Source organism: Hippichthys cyanospilos, chromosome 2 (assembly GCF_059441005.1).
Source record: "Hippichthys cyanospilos isolate Australia breed blue-spotted pipefish chromosome 2, RoL_Hcya_1.0, whole genome shotgun sequence".
NCBI lineage: Eukaryota > Metazoa > Chordata > Actinopteri > Syngnathiformes > Syngnathidae > Hippichthys > Hippichthys cyanospilos.
Genome location: NC_142370.1, coordinates 12879640 through 12904033, shown reverse-complemented (window position 1 = coordinate 12904033; position 24394 = coordinate 12879640). Strand labels below are relative to the sequence as shown.

At 40.3% G+C, this 24394-nt stretch overlaps 2 protein-coding genes across 2 annotated transcripts in view; both read right to left on the bottom strand.

Moving 5' to 3' along the window:
• plxna3 (plexin A3) overlaps positions 1–16088 on the bottom strand; it is a 44983-nt gene extending 28895 nt beyond the window's left edge. The window contains exons 1-5 of the mRNA XM_088402298.1: positions 15861–16088; positions 4129–4510; positions 3865–4055; positions 2221–2768; positions 573–737 (exon numbers count right to left, since the gene is read on the bottom strand). Coding sequence (XP_088258424.1) covers positions 573–737; positions 2221–2768; positions 3865–4055; positions 4129–4436 — 1212 coding nt within the window. The 5' untranslated portion in view covers positions 4437–4510; positions 15861–16088. The remainder of the gene's footprint in view (positions 1–572; positions 738–2220; positions 2769–3864; positions 4056–4128; positions 4511–15860) is intronic.
• A 4706-nt stretch (positions 16089–20794) lies between these two features.
• On the bottom strand, positions 20795–22980 carry LOC148427389 (uncharacterized; the record flags this gene model as incomplete). Its single annotated transcript, XM_088402663.1, has 5 exons — positions 20795–20941; positions 21428–21511; positions 21809–21972; positions 22383–22470; positions 22917–22980. Coding segments are annotated over 5 exons (462 nt in total), but the record flags the coding sequence as incomplete, so codon positions are not given.
• Between the last annotated feature and the right edge of the window lie 1414 nt (positions 22981–24394).

Below are 24394 nucleotides of genomic sequence, written 5' to 3'. Positions count from 1 at the left end.
AACAAAAAAAACACGCAAAAAACCCCCACTATGCTATAAAGCTGTTTTTTGGAAGGGCTGTGTACAATCGGTCTGAGAAAATGGAATCACAGCAACTTTTTGGGTTGTTGTATTTGTTTGTTTTTAAACAAATGTAATTCATTTTTTCATTTAATTTTAATCCATTTATTCTGAGTCTAATCATCCATTTTGTAACATATTTTTGTGGCTTTTATGTTAATCTAATTAGCTCCCCGCCTTCAGAATCAGTAGTGTTGATGACCCAAGTAAATTAAAGTTTATTAGTGATGGGGCAATTTCTTCAACAAATCACATTTCAAATTCACATCACAGGGCCTTATAGGTGGACACAGTGTCTGCATTTTACCCACTTTTAGTTGGTTAGTGAGTGCATAACTTGGTTCTACCATATTCAAGTACCAAAGCATACCTGTAACAATTAATGAGTTGAATAATACTGTGATTTTGCCTTGTGGGAAAAAAAAAGCTTGATCTCTCCTTTAAACAAGTATGCACCTGAAATACATCTAGCGAATGTGGGGTGGAGCTCAATCAGATAAATGGAGACTAACTGTGTGGATGCAGGGCAGCTCCTTGTTGAGTAACCACGGCAACGAGAGGCGGCCCTCCCCACGGTAGCAGGAGCGTATCCTCTCTCTCATGGCCAGGTTGATGTCGTGCAGCGTGAAAAGACACAGGAGCGTCTCTCTTGGGGGGTTCGAGCGGTTCTTCTGACCCTATATAACATGAAGACACAAACGCACACAAGAGGTCAGTCAAATGGAGGAACATCATTTGGAGTTGGAGAGTGACTAAGAAAATTAAACAAGTCAAAAAGTTCTCCAATTACCACTAGGATGTCCAGCATTAATATTCAGTATTTTAATGAGCCTAAATTTTAATCAAAAATAATACAGCGCCATGACATTCAGTATAATTATAAGCGACGGGAATGTTATGCCCTGTTTAAACATGAACATTTCATTTAAATACAGGAACATTTTTAAAAATGTATTGTACTTCATACAATTAAAATGGATTACAAATAATTATTAATCATTATTTGTACCAAAATAAATGTTTAAAGGGGAAGTCAACCAAAAATTTACAATAATGTTCCATGTAGCCCCACTACTCCTAAAACGGCAATCTGAAACCACCTTTATGGAATGTAAAAAAAGCTGCACAACCCACCAGTTATTTTTTTCACAGCTTTTGACTGTAAATGAAATCAAAATTGCTCAGAGCTCAGATAACAACCAATCATGGTTCAGCTTGTGAACACACAGTAACAATGTTATTTTGAGTTTCAGACTGCTGTGCTAACAAATGCAGTATAAATTAGAATTTCACATTTTGAATTATGGGGGCACACAGAATACAACATTGACAAAGAACAAAACATTTGAGTTGACGTGTCCTTTAAATAACAAAAAGTCACGAAAGTTTGAAGGGGGACTCTAAAAAGTAGTTTATGTCACATAGAATTATTACCTTTAAAAACACATTTTTGCACTTCTGTTGACTGAAAATGACCTGTGCTCAAGGCTGGCATAATTACGGCACACCTGTTGGTCCAGTGACATTCACAAACAAAGCTGTGATTGGTTATTACCTGAGACATCAGCACAAGTGATGTCATTTTCAGTCGACAGTAAATGTACTACGTAAATGAAAAATAAATCAGCCATAAAATTATAGACAAAATAATAACCTTTTACTGCTGAAAATGGCTAAATGAGTGACCTATGAGTGGATTATAAACTACTGAGTAGGTAGAAGAACGACCAGAGACAATCAGAATGACCAACAAGATGTCCATCATTCAATGTGACGTAACATAACATTAATGCAATCCAAACTCCTCGTTTAAATTCAGATATATTGTGCTTAAAGGTAAACTACACACACAGTAACTGGAAAAAAACATGCATGGGTTTGTCCTTAAGTATTATTTGCTTGCTGTAAAATGGCGTTTGAAAAGTGATGGCTTCAAGCAGCTACAAACTTGGCCACAAACATCTTCCTCTACCACGGCTAATTTAAATAATTAGCTCATCAGCAAGCTCTGCAGAAGCCTTATAACGATCCTGATCATTTCAATCAGGTGAGTTGGAGGAGTGAAACATGAAGGCTAGTGGCTCACAGGTACCAGAGTTGACCACCCCTGCACTAGAAGAAGGTTGCGTACCCCACTTTGAGAATCTCTGAACATGTTACCTGAGAGAAGATTACAAACAGGACATCGTCATCTTCCGACAGGCCGAGTGCCTGAGCCAAGCGTCGTCCCGGTTTCTGTTTGTAAGCGGCCTGGACCAGTCGGTACTCCACACCATCCTTGGTGCATCCTAGAGGGAACTCCACATAGGAGTAGAACTCTGTGTCGTTGGAGCACATCCTCACGATCTTGGAGGTGAAAAATTTCTCTCCACCAGCATCCATCTGTGTCAGCTGCGTGTCCAGCTGCAGCGTCAGGAAGTAGACGTAAGTGCGACTGGAGAAGCCGTAGACATAATAGATGTCGAAGGCCGGGTAAAGGGAGAGGGTGTCCGACGGGATTTTGATCTGGGATGACACAAACTCGTCCTGGTAGACCAGTGAGAACATGTTGACGCTTTCCTCGTCAGCCACGAGCTTCCTGCTGGAAAGCGTGGGGAAATACTCTGACTTTCCATCGATGGCGGCACCGATGAAGAGGCGGCTGCCACCCTTGGCATTTTTCTTTCGCTTGGGGTCATTGGTCCAGTCGTCCTCACGGACAACCACACCTAGGGAGAAGGGATATGGTTATCATGATAACACCAGACAGTCAACACATCACATAAGCCTATTTTAGCTGACCTTCAAGCCTGATTTACAGCACACTATTATTAAGTGCCAATGTGACCATATAGTATTAGATCTGTATTCAAGCACTCACTCAAGCATCATCGGCACTTGTTTAAGAATACCAGTTTGAATCTAGACAATTGTACTATTGCCCAAAGTGGGTCTGCAAAAAACCACGGCGTGATATTCGTCTCAAATCTCTCTTTTAAAACATGTTATGAAGACTACGAGAACTGCGTTCCTTCACCTTTGCAATATTGCCAAGCTTTGCCCTTTCTAGCGATGCATAAACAGTAATTCATGCATTTATGTCACGCCTTGACTATTGCAACATATTTTCTCCCACGTCCTGCATCAAAAGTCTGCAGCCATAACAAAATGGAGTATGGAGTAGCCAGACTCTTGACAAGCACGAGAAAGTCCAAACATATTACCCCGATACTAGCCAGCCTGCATTGGTTTCCAGTACACCTGAGATGTGATTTTAAGGTGTTGTTAGTAACTTATAAAATTTTACACTGCTTAGCTCCTAGCTATCTTGTTGACTTAGTTATCACCATGTGTTCCATCCTGACGACTTTGGTCACAAAACACTGATTTGTTAATGACCTCGCGGGCTAAAAAGAAGTCTGCTGTATCACAAGATTTTTCCATTCATACGCCAGTGCTCTGGAATGCCCAACCTATGGAAGTTTGTGCAGCCACCGCAGTAGAAATCTTTAAATCCCGACTAAAAACACATTTATACACTCAAGCATTTAGTTAATGGGTCAGTCTGAATGCAGCTGACTTCTTCTCCTTCCTTCTCCCTTCTCCTAGTTGGAGAAGGGACTAGATGGTGAGTGACGAATTGAATGCTGTCATGCTGATACGCTGATAATTCAAATCATTAATTCAAAGCAGCTTAGCAAAACTTTGACTTCAGAGTGTCATCCTTGTTTTGGCAAGTCCTTTAAGCCAGTCATAACACTCGTCTCTGATCTGGTTTCTTTCGACAGCTGCTGGTGGGAAGGAGGTGTGATAAGCCCCGCCTACCTGCCATCCCATCAGCCTCTCTGGCACCAGACAAATAGTGCTCCTTGCGGTGGTGAGGCTCCCCCAGCTTGAAGAGGTCCTCTAGTCGGAGAAACTGGCAGACGCCCTGCCAGATGGATCCGCATGCCACCAGCCGGTTGCCAGTGTAGTCCACCAACAGAAGCTTGTTGACGTTGTCTAAAGAGTCCAGGCTGGGGAAGCATACACGTAAGCAGGCAGACAGACAAACAGACAGACAGTTGTGGTAATTAGGGTGAGACAGACCGGTGAGCGCAAGCCCTGACGCTAGGTGGGGGGTAACACTTGGCGTTGTCCTCCACCGGTCCAGTCATGTGACTCCTCATCTCCGTCAGATTGGCCGACAGTTTGAGGACTCTGTTAACAGCTCCGAGGAAAACCTCGCCTGTCCTCTTGTGGACGGTCAGGTGGGTGAGGGAAGTGTCAAAAACCCGGTACGCCGCTCGGCCACCTGCCGCCACCAGGGGGGGAGGCGGTGCTGCCGGAGCACAGAGCAGGAGGAGGGGCCAGGAGAGCAGGAGGAGCGAGAGGGTAAGGACGGGAGTGGGAAGCATAGTGGGAGATGGACAAGACGGGAAAGGATGGAGGAGTTGTCCACAGGTGGGTGAAGAATGTCAGCAGGTCATGACTGAGGAAAAAAAAAATAGTAACTAATTAGAGCAGTAAAATTGAGAAATGATCAAATGTGCCATATGAAACGACCCAACTTCATTGGTCCCAAAAGTAACCTTTGATTGTTTATCCATGCAAGCGACAGGCAGAACATTGAAATAATTCACAAGAAGGTTCAATTAATCTGGACAACGACTTTGCCCAAAATGTTAAAATATTCATTTATTAAAAAGGGGTGTCAACCCTATAACTCTTCTTTACCATAATAATTTATTTGCACCGGATTAAACCTCCCCGCGGGCTGTACTTTTTACACCCCTGAACTAACACCTCTTTTGCATCTCAACACTTATTGTGAAGGTGGAATTTGTGACTAAAATTATCCTCGCTGAATGTAAATACATCCAAAGTGTAAGTTTGCAGGGTGATAGATGATCATGAAATTGAAGAGCACTTCAAGAAACACACACACAGGTCCATCTGTCGATTCCTCCTCTCTGGTGTCCCCCCGCAGCCCAGCAGGCTAATTAGTTAATGTGCTGATCTTTCACTGCTTCTTTGGGCTTCAATGTGTGTGAGTGGTTGAGTGTATGTGCGTGTGTGTGTATGTGACTGCTGTGCTGGACTAAAACTTTATTAAGGAGACGTGGCAGTGTATTCCATCTAATTAGCCGCTAATCATCACAACTGTGATGCAACCAAGCAAGCGAGGAAAGCATACATAGGCTAACCAGCACACTACCAGCTAAGAGCAAAAGCTTGCTAGCTTGTATGTTTCTGTATTTGTTATTTGCACTTCACTCCAGGTGTCCCAGGACACATCTGAGTTTTGAAAATGAGACAAATAGGCTGGGTTTTTAAGATAACACCATTCATGCCTGTTTTAATTAAATGGTTTCTAAACATTTTTCATGAAGTGTTACATGTACAAATTCCACCTAATTAACATGAAATTGTTTCTAAATAGCGAATGAGAGTTGTGTCATTTTTGAGGTTGTGTGATTTCACGTCTGGAAGGCTTGACAACTGTTGCTATAGTATCTACGACCAAGGGAGTCATTAAAGTCAGCAAATGAGACACACACAACACACCAACACACATCCTGCTGTCAGTGTCACCCCCATGTGTGTGCCAACTTTGAGCATTGACAGTATAACTTTTTTTTTTTAAACACAAATCTGATATGTCGAAAGGAACGCAGGAAAATGTGGGACTCTCGTTTTAGTGCTTGGCTGTGATTGGCCACTCTTGACTTAAGTTTATGAGGCGTGACTTTCAACACACCAGTTGGTGTGAGAAGTGAGTGTCAGGTGTTAAAGTTCACAACAGTGTTCCTGTTTCCAGTACTTCCTTTTCACACGAACGCCTTCTTGACTCTGATACATGCCAAACTTCTCCTGCTTTCCTATGGAGGTACCTTTAATGAAGAACCGCAAGGCTGGGGGAAGAAAATTAGATGCAAATTGATTGTTTTATGAAATCCAATGAGAATGAATAAAGTACAATGGTGTTTTAAAACAAGTGTCCTGACTCCGTTATCTTTTATTTTTATTTTTTTCTAGATACAAGCTGTTAGGATTTTTTTTTTTTTGGTTTGACTTGTGACCAAAAAAAAAAACTTAGACACAACCAATGTATGATGGCAGGAAAATTAACTCCACAACAAGCAGCCTTTTGGCGGATAATGAACAATTCCTAAAAAGGGATTGACACTTCCTGTTGAAGTTCACGATCAAACTTAACATGAAACAAATGTTGCACCTTTATAAACAATATAAGTTGGCCTTTAAGTCTGTTAACTCAAAGCAAAGCCAGGCAAACAAACAGCATCATTATCACAATGATACAATCCAAACAAAAATGGTAGCGCAAAACAAGTAAGAAGGAAACATGCCATATTCATGGGCGATTATTATTTATCTTCTACGAAGATTAATTATTATAGCTTCAAGAGGAACCAAGACAACTTTCAAGTATAGTACATTTGTATGTCTGTATTATATTGACCTCAGATGGCCGAGGCGCACACACCAAAAGGAGCAGCACAAAGTCCATTTAATACAGCCGGCCGTTATTTGTACTACTTAAAGGGACACCCCCGTCTAATGCCCAATGACACCTGGGACAGCTTTTATCATTCATGTGACACTTGTGAGTATAAGCAGTCAAGATAATGGATGGATGGATGGGTTTGTTTGTTAAACAACATTTTAGATTTTTATAATGTTCTTTCTTTTGTTGTTAATTAGACATTTTAGACATCATACATCTTTGATGTAGTATAGGACAAAAAAAAAAGCATGTCTTGAAAAGTTAAATGAGAAGTTAAAAAAGTAAAATTCTCCCAAATACGTGGACAACCTTCAGTCTATAGTTTCAAATCAATGGTTGTGTTCTTGTTTATGAGACAGTGAAAAGACTTAAAAAGATTTAAAAGCTCCCACAGTAGTTCTCAAACATTTTAAAATAACTGATGCTTGACTTAGAAATTCTCTCATCCTTGTTTTCAAACTAATGTCAACCAAAAACAGAATGTGATGTGTTACAAAGCTCACTGAAAATGTAAATAATTAGTTCCCTGATGTTATAATTTAAAACACTGTATTTTTCGGAATATAGGGTGCACCGTATTATAAAGCGTAGTCTCAATGAACAAGTATATTTTGGGAAATTTCCATATATAGAGCGCACTGGGTTAGAAAGCACACCGTGTTATAAGGTATGAGGGGAAAAAAATCGAGCAAATGCGAAATTTCATTCAACTAAAATTTGATATCCTTACACAGGGTACACCCAATAATAAGGCACACTGTCATTTTTTTAAGGGAAAAAAAAAAAAGTGCACCTTACACTCCGAAACATGCGCTACATTTATTATTGGCCACTAGACTTTCAAAACAGGCAGATGCAAAACCCCCATATGCATCGACAATCGATCCAGCTGATAATCAGTCAATCCCCACTACCTAATTATCTAATTATCACGATGTGAAAAGCATCTTCCAGCATGTATTTAGTTACTGCTATTTATTAACAAAAACAAAGCAGGATTGGAGCGCATGCATCTTAAGCAGTCCTGTCTAGGAAAGTACATTATCTTCTGACAAAGATTTCACAGAAAAGAATTCAACTTATATACGAGATCAAATAAAAGGCTTAATGACAAATTGTGAAATGCATTCCTAAACAACATTCATAATCAAGGCAAATTGACATACAATCCTTAAGGACATTTTGTGATGCGAATGGCGGCAAAAGCTCAATCACATGCAATCCTTAAAAACTTCTTGTGATGCAAATGGTGACATCTTATGATACAAATGGTGACTGATAAATCTTGGTCAGAAGATACTGTCAAGGAGTGGTTTCTCAGAATCCAAAAGCAACTTCAAGAACATATGTAGTTACTACTATTTATTAACAAAAACAAAGCAGGACTAGCGGGCAAGCATTCTAAGCAGTCCTGTCTAGGAAAGTACATGTTATCTTCTGACATATTTCACACAAGGAATTTAACTTATAAACTAGATAAAATAAAGGGCCTAATGACAAATTGCGACATGCATTCCTAAATGACATTCAATATCAAGGCACACATACAATCCTTAATGACATTTTATGACGCAAATGGTAACCAAAGCTCAATTACTCGCAATCTTTAAAAACGTCTTGTGATGCAAATGATAACATGATTCAAATGGTGACATGCACACTTTGTAACACTAATAAAGGAACATGGAATCATGGAAAACTGACTTTTTTTCCGCCCATTTTCACATACATATGTAAGCTTAAACTTCTGAGTGAATTTTTCTTTTTGTATTTCTACCTCGCACATTTTTGATAATTTGTCCAAGAGAACATCTACCCACTCTTACCAAACAATGAGGTTATTTAACATGATAAGCACTCTCTCAACAAGCTGATGAAATGCTGTCTTCACAAGTGATAATGAAATTGAATCTTTATGGGCACTCAGTTTGTGTGTGTGTGTGTGTGTGGGGGGGGGGGGGGGGGGGGGTAGCTAAATTAATGGAAAGAAATGCGGCAATTACTTAATTGCTCAGGGCAGGGTTCAGGGGGATGTTTGAGTTCAGCCAAGTGCCTATACGTCACCAAACTGCTTTCATGTTACGGCCGCTCACTTAATTTTAACACTGTGGGTTAAGCTTCCACGAGCAGAAGCAAGGAAGCCGGAAGGCGCAAACGCTTGCTGTTGTTGTACTCTTCTGGCTCCCTATTTTAACCCAATCGCGCAAGACAGGGTTCTGTTTGAGGTTTCTTTCTTCGAGGGAGTTTTTCCTTGCCTCCGTTGCCAAGTGCTTGCATATGTGGTTTTCTTAAATCTATGAAAGTACGCTTCTTGACCTGCTCAATGTGTAAAGAGCCTTGAGACAACTGTTGTGGATGGATGTGTATATTTAAAATTGGCTTGACTGTCTCAGTCAATTTTACCATTGGCTGGACATTGCAACCAAACATTGCCGTAAAAAGTAAAAAAAAACTACCAAATATCCCCCTCGCAAAGGAAGGGACTATTACTAGGGACCGATTATCATCCGGGCTAATTATCAACGCAATATTAGGCAATTATCAGCATAGGCCTTTAAAAAAAAATCTGATAACTGGTAATTAATGCAAAATCTGATGTCTGGTATAAAAATCCATTTGAAACTGTGTCAACATCACAGAACTCCTGTATATGCTTACTATTTTCAGGTAACTTTACAAGAGATTCTACTACCCTGAAAACACTGCTCCATTTGTTTTTCTTAAATAAATAGGTGAAACTATCCCATTTCTGTTAGTCTGAAATTTTGAAGCACTATATTTACACTGCTATAGAATACTTCAGGGAACTATTTTAACTTTTTTTTTTTAAACCTGCTACCCTATAACCCTAATATCTTTCTGAACTATTTTTACTAGAATTTTACAACAAAAACATACAATATATCGTCTAAAATGTATTGCATGCATTTGAACTCGTATGATATAAACAGCCTTGGCAAGCTTTTATTTTGAAGTTCTTACCAGAAGTTGTGAAAAATACACATTGTCTCTTTTAGTAATACAGCTGTGTCTCATACACACACATACACACAGTCCCCACTGTTGCAGTTCAAGGGTCATCAAGAGCGGAAAAGAAAAGGACCAAGTGATTATTTCCTTTCAGTTATTCAGCGCATCCTGTCTTCTGTGTGCATGTGTTCATACAGTATGTGTGCATTTGAATAAAATGTTCACATGTGCACACACAAACAAACAAGCACGCACGCACACACACATACACAAATCAATATTACATAATAACGGTGCAATGACATCTTTCCAATAATAACATGATGAGGAACATTCTGGAGAGGAGACAGAGGAAATCTAATTATCATTACACAGATGACATCATGAGTACACCCACTCATGCACGCGCGCGCACACACACACACACACACACACACACACACACACACGCAAAGGAAGGCTACAGGTTAAACTAACCACAAAAGAACATTTGATTATGTTTGTTAACAATAGGTGACAGGATACCTATGAATGGCAGAAAGTGGGCACTAAAAGTCTTCAAAGTCTCTCTGCTGGCCGAAACGATCCAGGTCCACTGACCTACACTTATGACTTTCATGAAATTGTATTAATTTATTCTCAACAGTACTGTATCTTCATTTTATTAGGCATTTTTTCCTGGGTGATTTTCCTCAAAAGCAAACACAACCCCACTGAGTACGAGAAGACATTACGACATTACGGACATCATTAAAAATTTATTTAATAAACTGTACAATATGAGAATAAGTTGGACAGCACATGTAGCTGGCTATGTTGTTACGAGAAGGTAAATTATTTATTTGGCACTTCGGGAGGAACAAAAAGGAACTAGCAACATCTGACAACAACTTATAATTACAGTAAGTTTAAAATTCACTCCTAACACATCATCTGCCAAAGTTTGCTTTTTTTGAGTGTTGCTATGTAAGTTTCAATTAAAATATGATTTGCTGTTTGGTGTGGTCTAGTTGAGACCAGGAAGTTGCCCATGCATTTGGCCATGTAAAGAAAATCCATTTTTTCCAGGTTCACACTGCAGTGACCCAATTAAATTTTTCTCTCCTATCCAACCTGTATCTGATCTTTTGATGGCAGTGTGAATGACAGATCCAATTTTTTCAAATGTGATCCGGGCCACTTGGGTATGCGCTACTAAATCTGATACGTATCCGATCTTTTGACATGCGACTTCAGTCTGAACGCCCAGGTCGCATTCATCTGACTTGAATGTGCCAAACAAGCGACAATTGTCACGATTCGTCGCTCAAAAAGGTGGAAACATTAGAAAAAACAAAACAACAACGGATGATGCTAAAACAACTCAACGAAGGGAGTACAAGGTGTATTTTTTATCTCTCTAGTTTCTTTCTCTCGCTCTTGCTTGCTGGGAGCGAGCTGCTCGCTCAGAGCTAGCGAGAGAGACGTTGGTGGCGCTACACAAAATGCCATGACAAAAAAACTCACCCTTCACCTACCTCGTTAATTTACTGCTCAACAGATTTAACTGCTTTAACAGATTGAGAATGTTCTGGCTCTGCTATGAAAGCCATTTTAACATCAGCAGGTACTTCCATGAACACATCAAGCACGCACGCTGTCTGTGACATCGCAATGTTCCCAATACGCAGACTGGCTGTTTGATGTTCAAAAACAGGTAACATACAGGTCGCATAGTGTTTCCTTGACATATCGCACTTCATCTTCACCTCAGTGCTTTGCTTTTTTTTTTTTTTTTTTTTTTTTTGACGAGTTGGCTGTCAACACACATGCCATGGGCACTCCTATAAGATGCCTGATTGGCTCTCACGGCAACATAGGCCAACAATGGCAGGAATGGATTACAACTCCTGCACTGATTGGTCGATGTCGCGCCGGGATTCAATCACGTGTCTTGTAGGAGTATCTGTTAGCTGATTGACTGAATGTTTCACCAGTCTTGTCCAAGCTGTTGACAGACTGAATCCAGCAGCAGTCTTCAAGTAAACCCCACACGCGAATGAGAGCACGCGGTGGGAGGAGTACAGCGAGGGCAAAAGAGAGCGTTGGGAAGATGAAATTGGAATTTCAAGTATAAACTCTGCTTCCCCGTTATCATGTTTGTTCAGTTAGGGGCTCCACTCACGGTTGACATCCGAGGGCCGTTACCCCAAGGACTACGCTGGCCCCCTGTCTTCCCTGACTACAGCCAAGGGATGGAAACGCTAAGAGATACCAGCACAGTTACTTTGTAAGGTTTAATAATTACAGATTCAAGTAAACACCTGTACTGGAGTAATCTTTGTGTCAACCAAAGTAAAGTATAAATAATTTTTACATATTTTAACAAATCTGGTACCCACATTTGCAACACTTCCTTCACCAGATTTTATAGACGTTTTTCATTCCCCATTAATCACAACAAAAAAAAATGACGGTACACCATATTTGGAAACGTCAACGACCACACAAAACAATTAGATGCCATTCCAGACAGCCCAGGGGAAACACATAGGGACGTGCAAATAAGCACGTCAGTTTGAATGATACCTTAGCGACCATGCACGTCGCCTATTAATGTTCCTTTTTCATACAATTCGACTCCAATTTGGACTTTTTGGTTGCTGGGAAATAAAGTCAAGAGATGTAGGAGGTTGAAAACTATTTTAAAATAAATAAATGAATAAATAAAATTTAGAGGAAAATTAATGTTTTTGTCAGTAATTCAAAACGTCTATCCCAACATAAGCTTAATTTGTGTGTCTCTCTCTCTCTCACACACACACACACATACACATATTACTGTATAAATAAAATGTACTGTGTAGCCAATGGAAAACAAAATATTGTGCTAGTTTTGCAGAAAATTTATTTCTATAGAGAATAGTCTTTTTTTTTTTTGCCAACCACTCATGATTACCGCATCGCAAGATTCAAACCATGCTAAGATCATACCATAATGTTAGGATACTGTTGCCCACCGTTGTTTCTTATTTCAGCGGGAAAATATAGCAATTTCCACTTTCTGAGGCAGCATGGCGTACTGATAAGGGTGGTTGTCTTACAAACGAAAGCTTGTAACTTCAACCCCCAATCATTGTGACAATGTCAAGGTGTCCTTGAGCAACCCTCAGTTGCTACTAATTGCTTATCCAAAGTAAAAAAGTCCACTAGAAGTGAAAGGCCATTTATTTTGTTAACTTTCCTTTTCTGTGCCACAACCTTAATTTTCAAAATGGGATGGAAATGGCCACGAAGGGGTCATAGCGAGGGCTCCCCTAACATCTAACACGTTCTTTGAAAGTGGTGTGTTCTAAGAGGGAGAACTAATTCCGAAAACACCCAAAAGCGGGGTTACAGGTCTGTTGCCATCTTCTGGTGGAATGTAAAATAGCTTATTTGTTGGAGTATGCTTTTATTTGGTAGTAATATTGGATTATTCATGTTTGAATAGTGTTATTTCTTTGGCTTGCATTTGACGTACATTTTACATTTTTACTGTATTGCTACGTTGTAGAACAGCCCCAATAGTGACCCGAGTTGAGAATTAACATTTGATATAACCTACACTGCAAGCCTGTAACTATGTCTGACTGCATTGTCTCTTTCAAATAAAGCTCAATTCATTCCTTCATTTCCAGCAGTTTCTTTTTGTGGTTAAAGTCCTGACGGGCCACACATTACTTTCATGCAGGGGCTGTGGGCCGGTGGAAATTTGAACAGTGGCCACATTTGGCCCCCGGGCAAGACTTTGGACATACGTGATGCACATGCATGTGGGTCTTTAGTAGGTAATGGCATACGGCAATCCCAGCCAAGTGGAGAATGCAGAGTATAAAAATGAAGCAGTCTCCATAACTAGGGCTAATTAATTGTTACCATGTGAATTCAGTTCAGTACAATTGCTCGGCCATTAAGCAAGCAAAAGCGTTCACGAGTCATCTCTACTGAGTTGGTTTCAAACCATAACAATGATTTTTGTTCCTGTTTCTGCTGGTTGACTAGTGTCACCTAAAGTTTGAATGAATGAGCCCAAGACCCCCCAACACCACTTTTAATCAATTAACACAAAATTGTGAGGACATTCTGTATCTATCATAAAAGGCCGCTTGAAAAAGCAAAAAAGAATCCATGAAAAAAAATTGACCAGAAAATCTGACATTTCAGTTTGAAGCAGCCATATTGGGCCAATTTCAGTCCTCATGCTTTGATGAACTCTGACTAGAGAACTGGAACATACAGTATGAGCCCAAATTGGAAGCAGGTATACTACACAGATGGGAGACACTAAATTCTGAAGCTTTTTGCATGCAGTAAAAATCTAATGGCATGATGATGGCGTCAAACTAATCATTTGTGTAGTATTGCCTGTGAAAATGGGCTGTGAGGGCCCACTTGCAGCTTTAATTGACCTTTTAACACGACAACATGCCAAGGTGACACAAGACACAGAGTTTTGTATTATAAAACAAAAAAAGACATTTTTAATTTAAAGTCTTTAGATATTCCTTAGAAAATTGGGTGGACTGCCTCTAAAAAGTCTGAAAAAATGAGGCCCTCCATCAGATTAACCAATCGACATAAATCTGGGTGGACATGTCACATGTCTATCATAACAGATCATCATCATAAATTGCCAAGTTTCACTGCTCGATACGAGACTACAGCGGTGGACGGTCTTTAAATGATCAGGATTTTGGAGCCAATCAAGTAAAAAAAAATTATTGATTGGATGGGGTGATCTATTAAAACAACTCGTTTATTAACTGTACATCCAACTCCCACTATTCACTGGGGATTGGGATTGGCACAGCCCACAAAGTCAAAATTCAACACCTAGTGAATGTATAGTGAAAAATAACAACAACTGTGGATATCTCCCCAAAAAAACACAAACAAAAATTAAATTTAATGGGACAAAAAATGACAAGACCACACCCACCCAAAGCAAAACAATAATTAAAAAAAAAATCCAACAGCATAGTGCAGAAGCAGTGCAGGAAATTATGTTTGCTGTATTTCTATTTTTCATCAGTCGATCAGCAAATTATGACCTTACAGCCGATTACTGAATTTTTAGAAGCTACAGCTAATAAAATTGGGCTCCAATCAATCAGTCAAATTATTGTTTTATTTGTCAGGTCACCAAAAAACAAACAAACTGTGTGACAGTATAAATTGAATAAAAGGAAAATGGGGGGTGAACTTTTGACATTGAATAGTAACAGTACAACACTATCATTACTATTCACAACTAGGCATGGGGAAGTACTGATACTTGGCATCAGTATCTGGCCTTACTTCAAGGTAGCGCACTTGCTCGCTCCTATTCGGAGCTAAGCGATGTGGTGATATCATCCATCATACAAGTTAGCACCAAAAACAAATCTATCCATCTTGTAACGATCTTATCTTCATTAGGATTTGGGGTGAGCTGAAGCCTGCCCGGATTCAAACCCCAGAAACTCAGGATCACCTAAAATTCTAATAAGGAATAAGAAGTATGGACAATGAATGGGTGAAGTCATGGATCAACAAAAATGACTTTCCCCTTGAGCTCAATGGATCGCTGATGCCGAATGATGACGTCAGATGTGATCAGTCACTTGATCGATGACAGTGAAGCGGACATTGATTGATTGACTGATCTGCTGGCAGATCAGAGGCTCCTTCACAGGGCAATCCGCTTTTATTCAACACTTCAATCCGATGTGACGGGACTTTATCGATCGCTGATAAGCCGCAACACTCCCCTCCCTTCTAGCAGCACATGGAGGTGGAATGACAAACATGGACCAAGCCTTGGACTACCCCCCCCCCCCCCCCCTCGACCCCCCTTTTGTTCTTTAATGGATCAGTGTCTGGAGTCCCTTTGCTTGGAGCACCCCCCCCCCCTCCCCCCCAACACACATACACTCACACACATACAAACCTATGCCCCCCCCCCCCCCCCCCCACACACACACACACACACGGGACTACACAGACATTAATGGCCTCTTTAACCTCTTATCTTTTTTTTTTTAGGGGAGGGGGTACACGGCCCCCTACTAAGCACGAGGACACTAACGTTCCGCGTGTCGTGGGTCAAAGCCCCACCTGTGTTGATCACCCTCCTCCCCACTCGCAGTCGATCGCAGCCCCCCCCCCCCCCCCCCCCCTTCCCAGGCCAATGGGGGGGAATTGGTAATAAAGACGGACAAAAACACAGCATGAGATGAACGTGGATGCGCTGGTCGAAGTGAGACAGTCATCAACGCAACACTACGACCCCCCCCCCCCCCCCCCATTCCTGACTACCACCACCACCAGCTAGCAGACGTACCTGGGAGCAGACAAGAGGGGAGGGGTGGGGGGTCCGGTTAGCTCGTGAATCCTAAGTGTCTCGTGTCGCTTTCTCCTCTCATGAAGGCTGTACGAGACCAGTCGGTACCGGGGGAGGTCGACCGGGAAACTGCTTCACGGCTACTGGTGCCGATACCAAGGACAACAGGGTGGATAATCCGGGCGAGATAGACAGAAACGGCCTGCTAGTTCACACTTAACCTGCTTCGGTTCGGCTCCGCTCAGTGTGTGTATGTGTGTGTGAGTGCGCCCCCCATCTGGACTGTACCACCACTCGGCTCATACGAGGGGTGATAAATATTCATGATGAAGGCTATCTAACGACGTTTTAGTTTACCCTTCCTTAAAATGAAATATAGCATCCTGTGGATTGTTTTTCAAAATAACTACGGATATTTTATGCAAATTCACCTCAAATTTGTTTAAAACAACAATATTGAAGTGGAGAATCCCCCCTCTAAATTGCGAGTTAACGGCACGCTCCATCCAGATTCTGCTGTTTTTCTCCTCTTTAAGCAGATGTGGATTTGTGGAGAGAGGGAGCGAAAGGGAAAGGGAGATTGATGCAGCACATTGAATGGGGAAAACCAACATGGACGTCACACACACCATGAAAAACTAGTGCCGGGATAGAAAAATGGGTGGATGGAGACACTCAGGTCAAACGGACCTTCAATAAAAGTGTGTGAAGGCTGAGTGATAACGTCACAAAAGAAAGAAACCTACACATGATTATCATTCCCGTACTGGGGTACAACATATCAAATATGCCCCCTAATGGCTGTGAGCAGTACAGATGTTTTCCAGAGTGTCTAATGCAAATAAATAAATTTTGATGCGAGTGAGTGGCGACCAGTCAAAGCTGCATCCGACACAGTGCATGATAAACAATCTATAAAATCGGACAGCTAAATGGAAATTATACCTACTTGCATTTTTCATTTGATTGCATTTTAAAGAGAGATTATCTTGTTGCAATTAAAAAGGACACATTTCAAGAACTGTCAAATAAACTGCTCTGCAGTTTCTGAGTAAAGTTACTTGGCCTGAGACCATACCTGTGCTTGAAAATCGCTTTAAAAAATAGCAAATAAATCTGAAACAGTCCCTTAAATGCCATTTCTCCTCTCCCACTCCCTAATGACCAAATCGAATTAAAAAAGATATGAAGTTTTAAAAAATATTATGACTAAAATTTTTCATATTTCTTTCGTTGCTGTCTCTTGTAACCGTGGAAACATTTGTTTTGATAAACAACATTTCAAATAATTATTATACAAGCAACATGTCCTCCAACTTGCCTGCAGCCTGTTATTGTTACCTTTTTAGCATGGTAGAAGAAGTAGCAGTGAATCACATGACACGCTGGGCTAGACAGCATTTTTCCAAAAGAGTTGGTAAAGTTTCTGAGTCATGTCCTCGCCTGTATTTTTCATATTTAAAAAAAAACATTTTTTCATATTTCACAACATTTTTTCTTTCTACCTCATACAACCATCTTAGATGTTATCTGAAGAAGGCAATTATTGTGTGTATATATATATATATATATATATATATATATATATATATATATATATATATATATATATATATATATATATATATATATATATATATATATATATATATATATATATATATATATATATATATATATATATATAAATTTTAACTTTCTTTACATAATTCCGTTAGTCCTCATGGTCAGCAGTAACAGCTAGCTGTCCAGCTAACTCTGGAGAGGAAGCCAACGTTTGTCTGCATTTGCATCCACGTTACCTGCAGCTCAGTGGTTGATATATAATCTAAATAACTGAGATAGTCAAGCCATCAATAGTTTATTACCTATTATTGAAAAGTATGTGGCAGAAAATCAGAAAAGTGGAGTAATATTTTTCGATAAATTTGAAGTGTTGGAATGACCCCAATATAATAATAAAAAACACTCTTTGACAGGCTTTGTCCTGGCTAAAATGGGTGAGGTGATAGTTTCTTTGAATGCACTTGACCAAAATTAGCCTTCTCTCGTTCGAAACCATATTCAAATTCAACCTTATACTGAGTCAGCATATCACCGCTAACTTGATGAGGGGAACAGTACACCCATATAGACCAATCAGTCACTAGTCGATTGCAAGGAAATTGTGGACAAAAGTTTGACCAAGTCAATGCAAGTAAGTGTCATGGAATATACAGTGTATATTCCAATAACGGACTGATCATCGATCAAAGAGCACATGTGTAAGATAGACAAGCATTAATGTCAAATATACACATATAGACAATCTCGTCTACTATATTAAGCCAGGAGGCTAAATGTTCACCAATATTCAGAGGCAAGTTGCTAATTAAGATGCTAAATTCTGCTCCATATTCATCAGTTGGCTAAGCTAAGAAGATTAGTGTTCCTTTATATTGCTGGGGTGGGGTATTTGCTAAATTAAGATGTTAAAAGCTCCTCTATATTTGGGGTTACTTGCTAATCAAGGTGTTAAATGTTCTGTTGTGCTGAGAGGCTAGTTGACACTAAAGGTTTCTCTTTTGGACAAACATTAGATTGATCACCAGGAAATGGGGACAAATGCACACATAGTAAAACTGTCATTCACACTATCGTTTACATCTGTATGAACAATTTAGTGTCTTCACTAAACCAGCATAAATGATTTTGGAGACAAGATGGAAGGACTTAAAACTGAGATTTGGACCAGCAACCTCTTGACTGTAAAGCAGGATTGGAAACCACGACTCAGGAGTTGGATGGACCCAAACCACCCTCCCCATATTTTACAGTAGACTGCTGACTCAGACTTATCTTGGATCATCCCCTTCTTATGCCACCACAGTCCAAAAAATACAAAATATCATTGACTTGTCTTTAGATTCATGCAAAGAGAATACAGTTTATGTGGGGGTTAGAGGGGGTGCTGATTACTATGACAACAGTCTCATCAGTGAGGACTGATGTCACGTGGTCACAGGGTGTGAGCCAGCAGAACCAGCAGCATTCCTCAGTGGAAGCTCAGGCCCAAAATAACGTCTGCTGACTTTTAAGGTTTGAACACTCAAGCCTGTAATCATTCCACTGCTTCTCCCCCTGTCATTTTCTTCACTTGATGTTTTCATCTTTTTTCCACTTTCACACATGCACTCACATGCGCGTGCACATAAACACACACACAGAGGCAGGCAGAGAGGAGGAGGGAAGGAGACAAAAAAGATGGCCAGGAAAAAAGAACCGCAGATGAGGAATGTTCGCTCCTGTGGTTGGAAGAAGCAGGAAATGACATCGTGATGAGGACCACTACTTCCTGTGCAACATGGACACCCTTCAAGGCCGCCTCCAACCTAGGAAGGAGCAGCAGGGACGGAAGATGGGCAATGGCGATGATGGGGTTATTGTCATGGTTACCAATGAGCTTCACTTTGACCTGATTGTTTAAAAAATACAACAAGCAGGGAAAACTTGAAAGGAGAGCCGCTCTGTTGCCTAGCAACAAGCTCTTTCTAAATCACATCATCACATGAAATCGAATCACTCATCGCTCGTTTTGTCAGTCTCACTTCAGCTTTTTCCTACATTTACATTTATGCTGCGGCTTGAGGCCAGATCCTAAGGAATCTTGTGTTAGGTAGGAACTTACTTATTAAAAGGGCAAATGTTCTCAGATACTTGTTGGCTAATTGCTAAGCTAACATGCATAATATTCCAAAGGAGTATGGCCCTCTTTATCCACTAGGAGACTGACTCACTTTTACACTTTTATTTACAAGGCCATGCTTGGACTTGTGCCCGCCTACATCTGTAACTTAATCACAGAGAAGTGTTGAGTTGTATGTTTCACGTTCAAATGATCAATTGTAGCTCTCTGTTCCGGTTTGTCTTCTCTGCCTCCTCGCGCATGTAACAAGCTGCAAAAGGACTGGAAATTAACAGAAATTCTCATTGAACGGTTTTGAAGCCAGACAGAGCATTTGAGACAGCCTCTATAAATTGTATCTGTTTTTGTCATGTTTAGGCATGATGGTGAGCAGAGGTGGACCCAAAGGCAGGGAAGCTGGAAGTGAGCTGAACTCAAAAATGTATGTTTAATAAAAAAAGGACGGCCAAAAATGAGGGTAGCAAACAGTAAATTAACAACCACAAAGACATCCATTTCAAACGCAGCTTCAGGGTCGAAGGGGAACCCCGGAACTGATACAAATAGAGACAAAAGGACTTAACTTAGGGAACGTCAGGCAACTCAGGCGTGTGCTTGGACAAGGCGCAAAAACAATGACATGTGACATAGACAATGACTCAACAACTCGCGGGAACAAAACTGGGGCTTAAATACATGGACACTAATTAGACAAAAGCGCAACAGCTAGAAGGGACGAATCGGATGAGGAAGCTGATTGGTAGATACACAGGAGGGGGCAAAATCAAAGTAACAAGGGCTGCTGCGAGAGGAACAGAAACAAACCACACAGGGCGAAAACAGAACCACCAAAAATAAACCCACAACTAAAAACCAACAGAACATGACAGTTTTAACTAACCTGTATGTCATTTTGTGTTGTAATTGTCTTTTTACTGCCTGTTTTAACTCATTTGCATGTTATTTTCATTGTCTTGTAATTGTCTTTTTCTGCCTCTTGGCCTGTGCTCCCTTGAAAAGACGTTTTTAATCTCAACGGGATTTCTCTGGTTAAATAAAGAAGAATGAATGAAAAAAAAATTCTTGTTTCATTTGGTGACTAGTTGCATAACAAAAGCACAACACACTTGAGTGCAAAACACTTAAGACTATGCTAATAGTCATGGGCTAGCTGCTAATTAAGATGCTAAAGGCTAGCTAAAAAAATTGTGCCTCCCTGTTCAGGGGCTCATTGGTAATTCTAAGTTATAGTTTATGTTTCAGACAAGGATTAGGAATTTTGTTTTATTCTAAAGAAGAACAAACATACGGGGTACAAATTCTGGAAATTTCCAATTGCGACTAGTGGATGGCTGTCATGTCCATCCAACAGGGGGTGGTCTGGGTCCTCTTGGCTTCTGTATTCTGTAATTAAATCCTGAAACAAAACCCAAATTAAATTACAGCACTATGTAACATTGATGATTTGTACATTGACTTGACAACACAACAGGTTTAATTAGCATAATTCTTTAGCATGTATTCCTTACTCTTGTTCCAACTTTTTCCCTTGCCCTCTTACTCTTTACTTGTGTTCTTTCCTCATTCGTTCCCTCTTCCTTCCTTCGTTACATTCCCTCCTTGTTCATTTCTTATCACTTTTGTCCCATCTTTCTTTTTTCTTGCTCACTGTCACCTCGTGTTCACTTGGCACCTGTTTTGTTCCTTCTGTTCTTCTGTCTTTGTTCATGTTTTCCTCCGCCCTTCTTAATTGTCACACTTTACTTTCTGCACACTTCTATTCCATATTCACGTATCACCTGTTTCCATATTCACTTCTCCTGTTTACTAATCACCCATGATGTCGCTTGCTTGCTACATCTTTCCAGCTTGTTCAACAAACAATTCAAGAATTTCCACTGACCTAGTTCATCACGCACACACTCGTCATTTATATTAATCACAGAGGTGACAGGGGTGGACAAGTCTTCGTAATCATCGTGTGTGCCTGTAAAAGAGAAAAAGTAATTATTATTTATTAAAGTAATTATTATAAAAAATAATAATTATTTGTATCATTTGTTGTATCTTGTTAGTAGCTTGAATGTGTAAATAGGTTGAGAACGGTTTTGGTAAAAGTACAACAATTGTGTGGAATACTAAATAATTTTGCTCTTTAATTTGCATTTGTTCACAAAGAAAATAATTATTACTGGAATGGATAAGGTGCCTTTCAAGGGAACAATTTGCAAAGACCTCTTTATGAGAACCTTGGCAAAATGTTCCTGTGTGGGTTAGTCATTACCTGACACCTGCTCCACATCAGCGCTAAGAGCTAATCCCGCTAATCCCGCAGTGTGTTTGGCACCATGAGCCAAACTCACAGCACCCTCCGGAGGTCTGACCATGCTGTACAATGGCGCTGTTGTCGGTGGATCGTTGTCATAGTGATGGAAGCTGTGCAGTGTCCTATAGAGAACGTCCCAAAAAAGGAATCAAGAATAGAGGTGGCAAATGAAAGGGAGGAAAGGGGGACCAGTAAACGAGCAATATGGAGTTAAATTCATAAGATAAGGTAGAAAAGAAGAAGGAAAAAAAAAAGGGAGTCAGAAAGGAGGCAAGGAAAAAAGGATGGATGAGGGAAAGGAGGAGGAGGTGATGCATGACGAAGGATGGAGGTGACAAGTGGACAAGGAAAGAACAACATATGAAGGAAGGATAACAGAAAGGAAGGAATGAAAAAAAGGAAGGAAGTGAGGGAGGAAGGCAGAAAGGGGGCAAAAAAAGAAGTATGAATTATAGGAAGGCAGAAAGGAAAGAAGGGAGGGTGTAAGGAAGGAATGAGGAGGAGGAAATAAGTAGACAACATCCATGTGTACCTGTCTTCATTTGGTGGACGCGGTTGCTTAGGCTTGTTGACGACAGCGTACGTCACATCACTCATGTTGTCATTTATGGTGCACTTCCCTGCAATGAAGCAACAGGTCACCACTGCTAACTCAAATGAAGTAGACTTGTTCTCGTTACACTTCTCATCCACTCATCAACCTTTTCCTTCCTTTTGTTCTTCTTACCATGTTCAAATTCCACCTCCACAAATTCCACTTGTCACATCTTTTCTTCGTCACTTCTCATCACTTTCTTTCTATCCTTGTTATTTTCTTATTTACGTGTCACCTTATTCTTTCCCAACGTTCCCCCTTCCTTATTTTCAACCTTTTGCCTTGTTCACGTGCCAACTATTTCCTGAATTACTTCTCATCATTTTTCTTCCTTCCTTATGTTATCCTGTTCTTGCTCACTTCTCACCTTTCCATGGTCTTCTTTTTAACACTAATACGTCACAAAGCATGTTGTCACTTTGACATCATACACACAGAAACCAACACAAAAATCAAGAAAAGTTTGCCAACCTGTTAGTTGATTTTGTTCTTTACGCTTGGCATTCTCAAAGATTAAAAAGTGAAGCCTGGCCAAAGAGGAGATTCACTTCTCTCCAACAGTCTGATTTGCATAAAGGAAGTTTCACTTCCTCTTTTTTCGGGGGTGTTGCCATTTATATTTTGCCATCACGCCTGTCAACGAATCAGCACTGACCAAACGTTGTTTTTTTGCTAACCAAGTCATGTGATGGTCAGAGAACAGCTGGCGCATGTGTCTGTAGCAGTAACTTGCACACTTAAGCCACTGTTAAATCACTGAAGCATTATAGAGCTCATTTAATAATTAACATATTAACATTCATCCATGCTCTCTTAGAAATGTTCAGCACACACATGCACACACACGCACACACGGTAATGTTGTGTAAATTTCTCAATGTTGTACAATTATTTTGGTTTTATTGTGGTGTGCTTATGTTGTGACACTGTTGTGTTTATGTGGTACTGTTGTGATAGTGCTGTGCCAGATAGTGCTGTTGTGGTTACTGTTATTTTGTGCTAATTAAAAACATGCATGGCAGGTGAATTGGACATACTAAATTGTCCTTAGGTGTGATTGGGTGCGTGAATGGTTGTTCGTCTCTGTGTGCCCTGCGATTGGCTGGCAATCAGTTCAGGGTGTCCCCCTCCTACTGCCCGAAGCCAGCTGAGATAGGCACCAGCACGCCTGCGACCCCTGTGTAGATAAGCGGCTATAGAAAAAGGATGGATCCCTTTACAAAAGAAACGTCCATCCATCCATTCATTTACTATGGCCGCTAATCCTCAAAAGGTTTGCAGGCTGCTGGTGCCTATCTCAGTTGGCTTCGGGCAGTAGGCGGGAAAATAGATTTGTACTGCTGTTTTAATAGTTATGTTAAAGTTATAGTAGTATGGCACCTCTTTAGCTGTATGTTTGCAATCCTGCAGATTTTAATGTCTGTCCTATGGAGACATCATGTGGCTAAAGTAGGCATAGCGCAAACTGGCGTCCGTCCAACCTGAGAAAAATGCGCGACAAATAAAGTACGGCAAAATTGAGTGCAATTCTAAATTATATTACAACATTCGTTGTTGTTGTTTTTTTTTTTTGCGGCTGGAGGGGTGTTTTCTGTTTTTGTTTTTTAACTATGTAAAGCATTTTGTGAGTCCTCTCTATGAAAAGTGACACAGCAATAAAATATTCTTGTGCTACTGTTGTCATGGTCCTGGATTTCGTTTGATGATCATTTGGTCATCCAAATGAACAAGTGTGTACAGTAATTGTCCTTTAGGATAACATCCAGATGCGCCAAAAACGACACAAAAGTTGTTCCCAAGACGCCATATTAGATTGGAATATGCAGTTTTCAAACTACTGGCTGTATATGATTGTAGTCTCGCACCATCCCCATTGCATAATGTATGGTTATGGAAAAAAAAAAAACAATAAAAAAAAAACAACAACTAAGAAACAATGAACGAGTGGC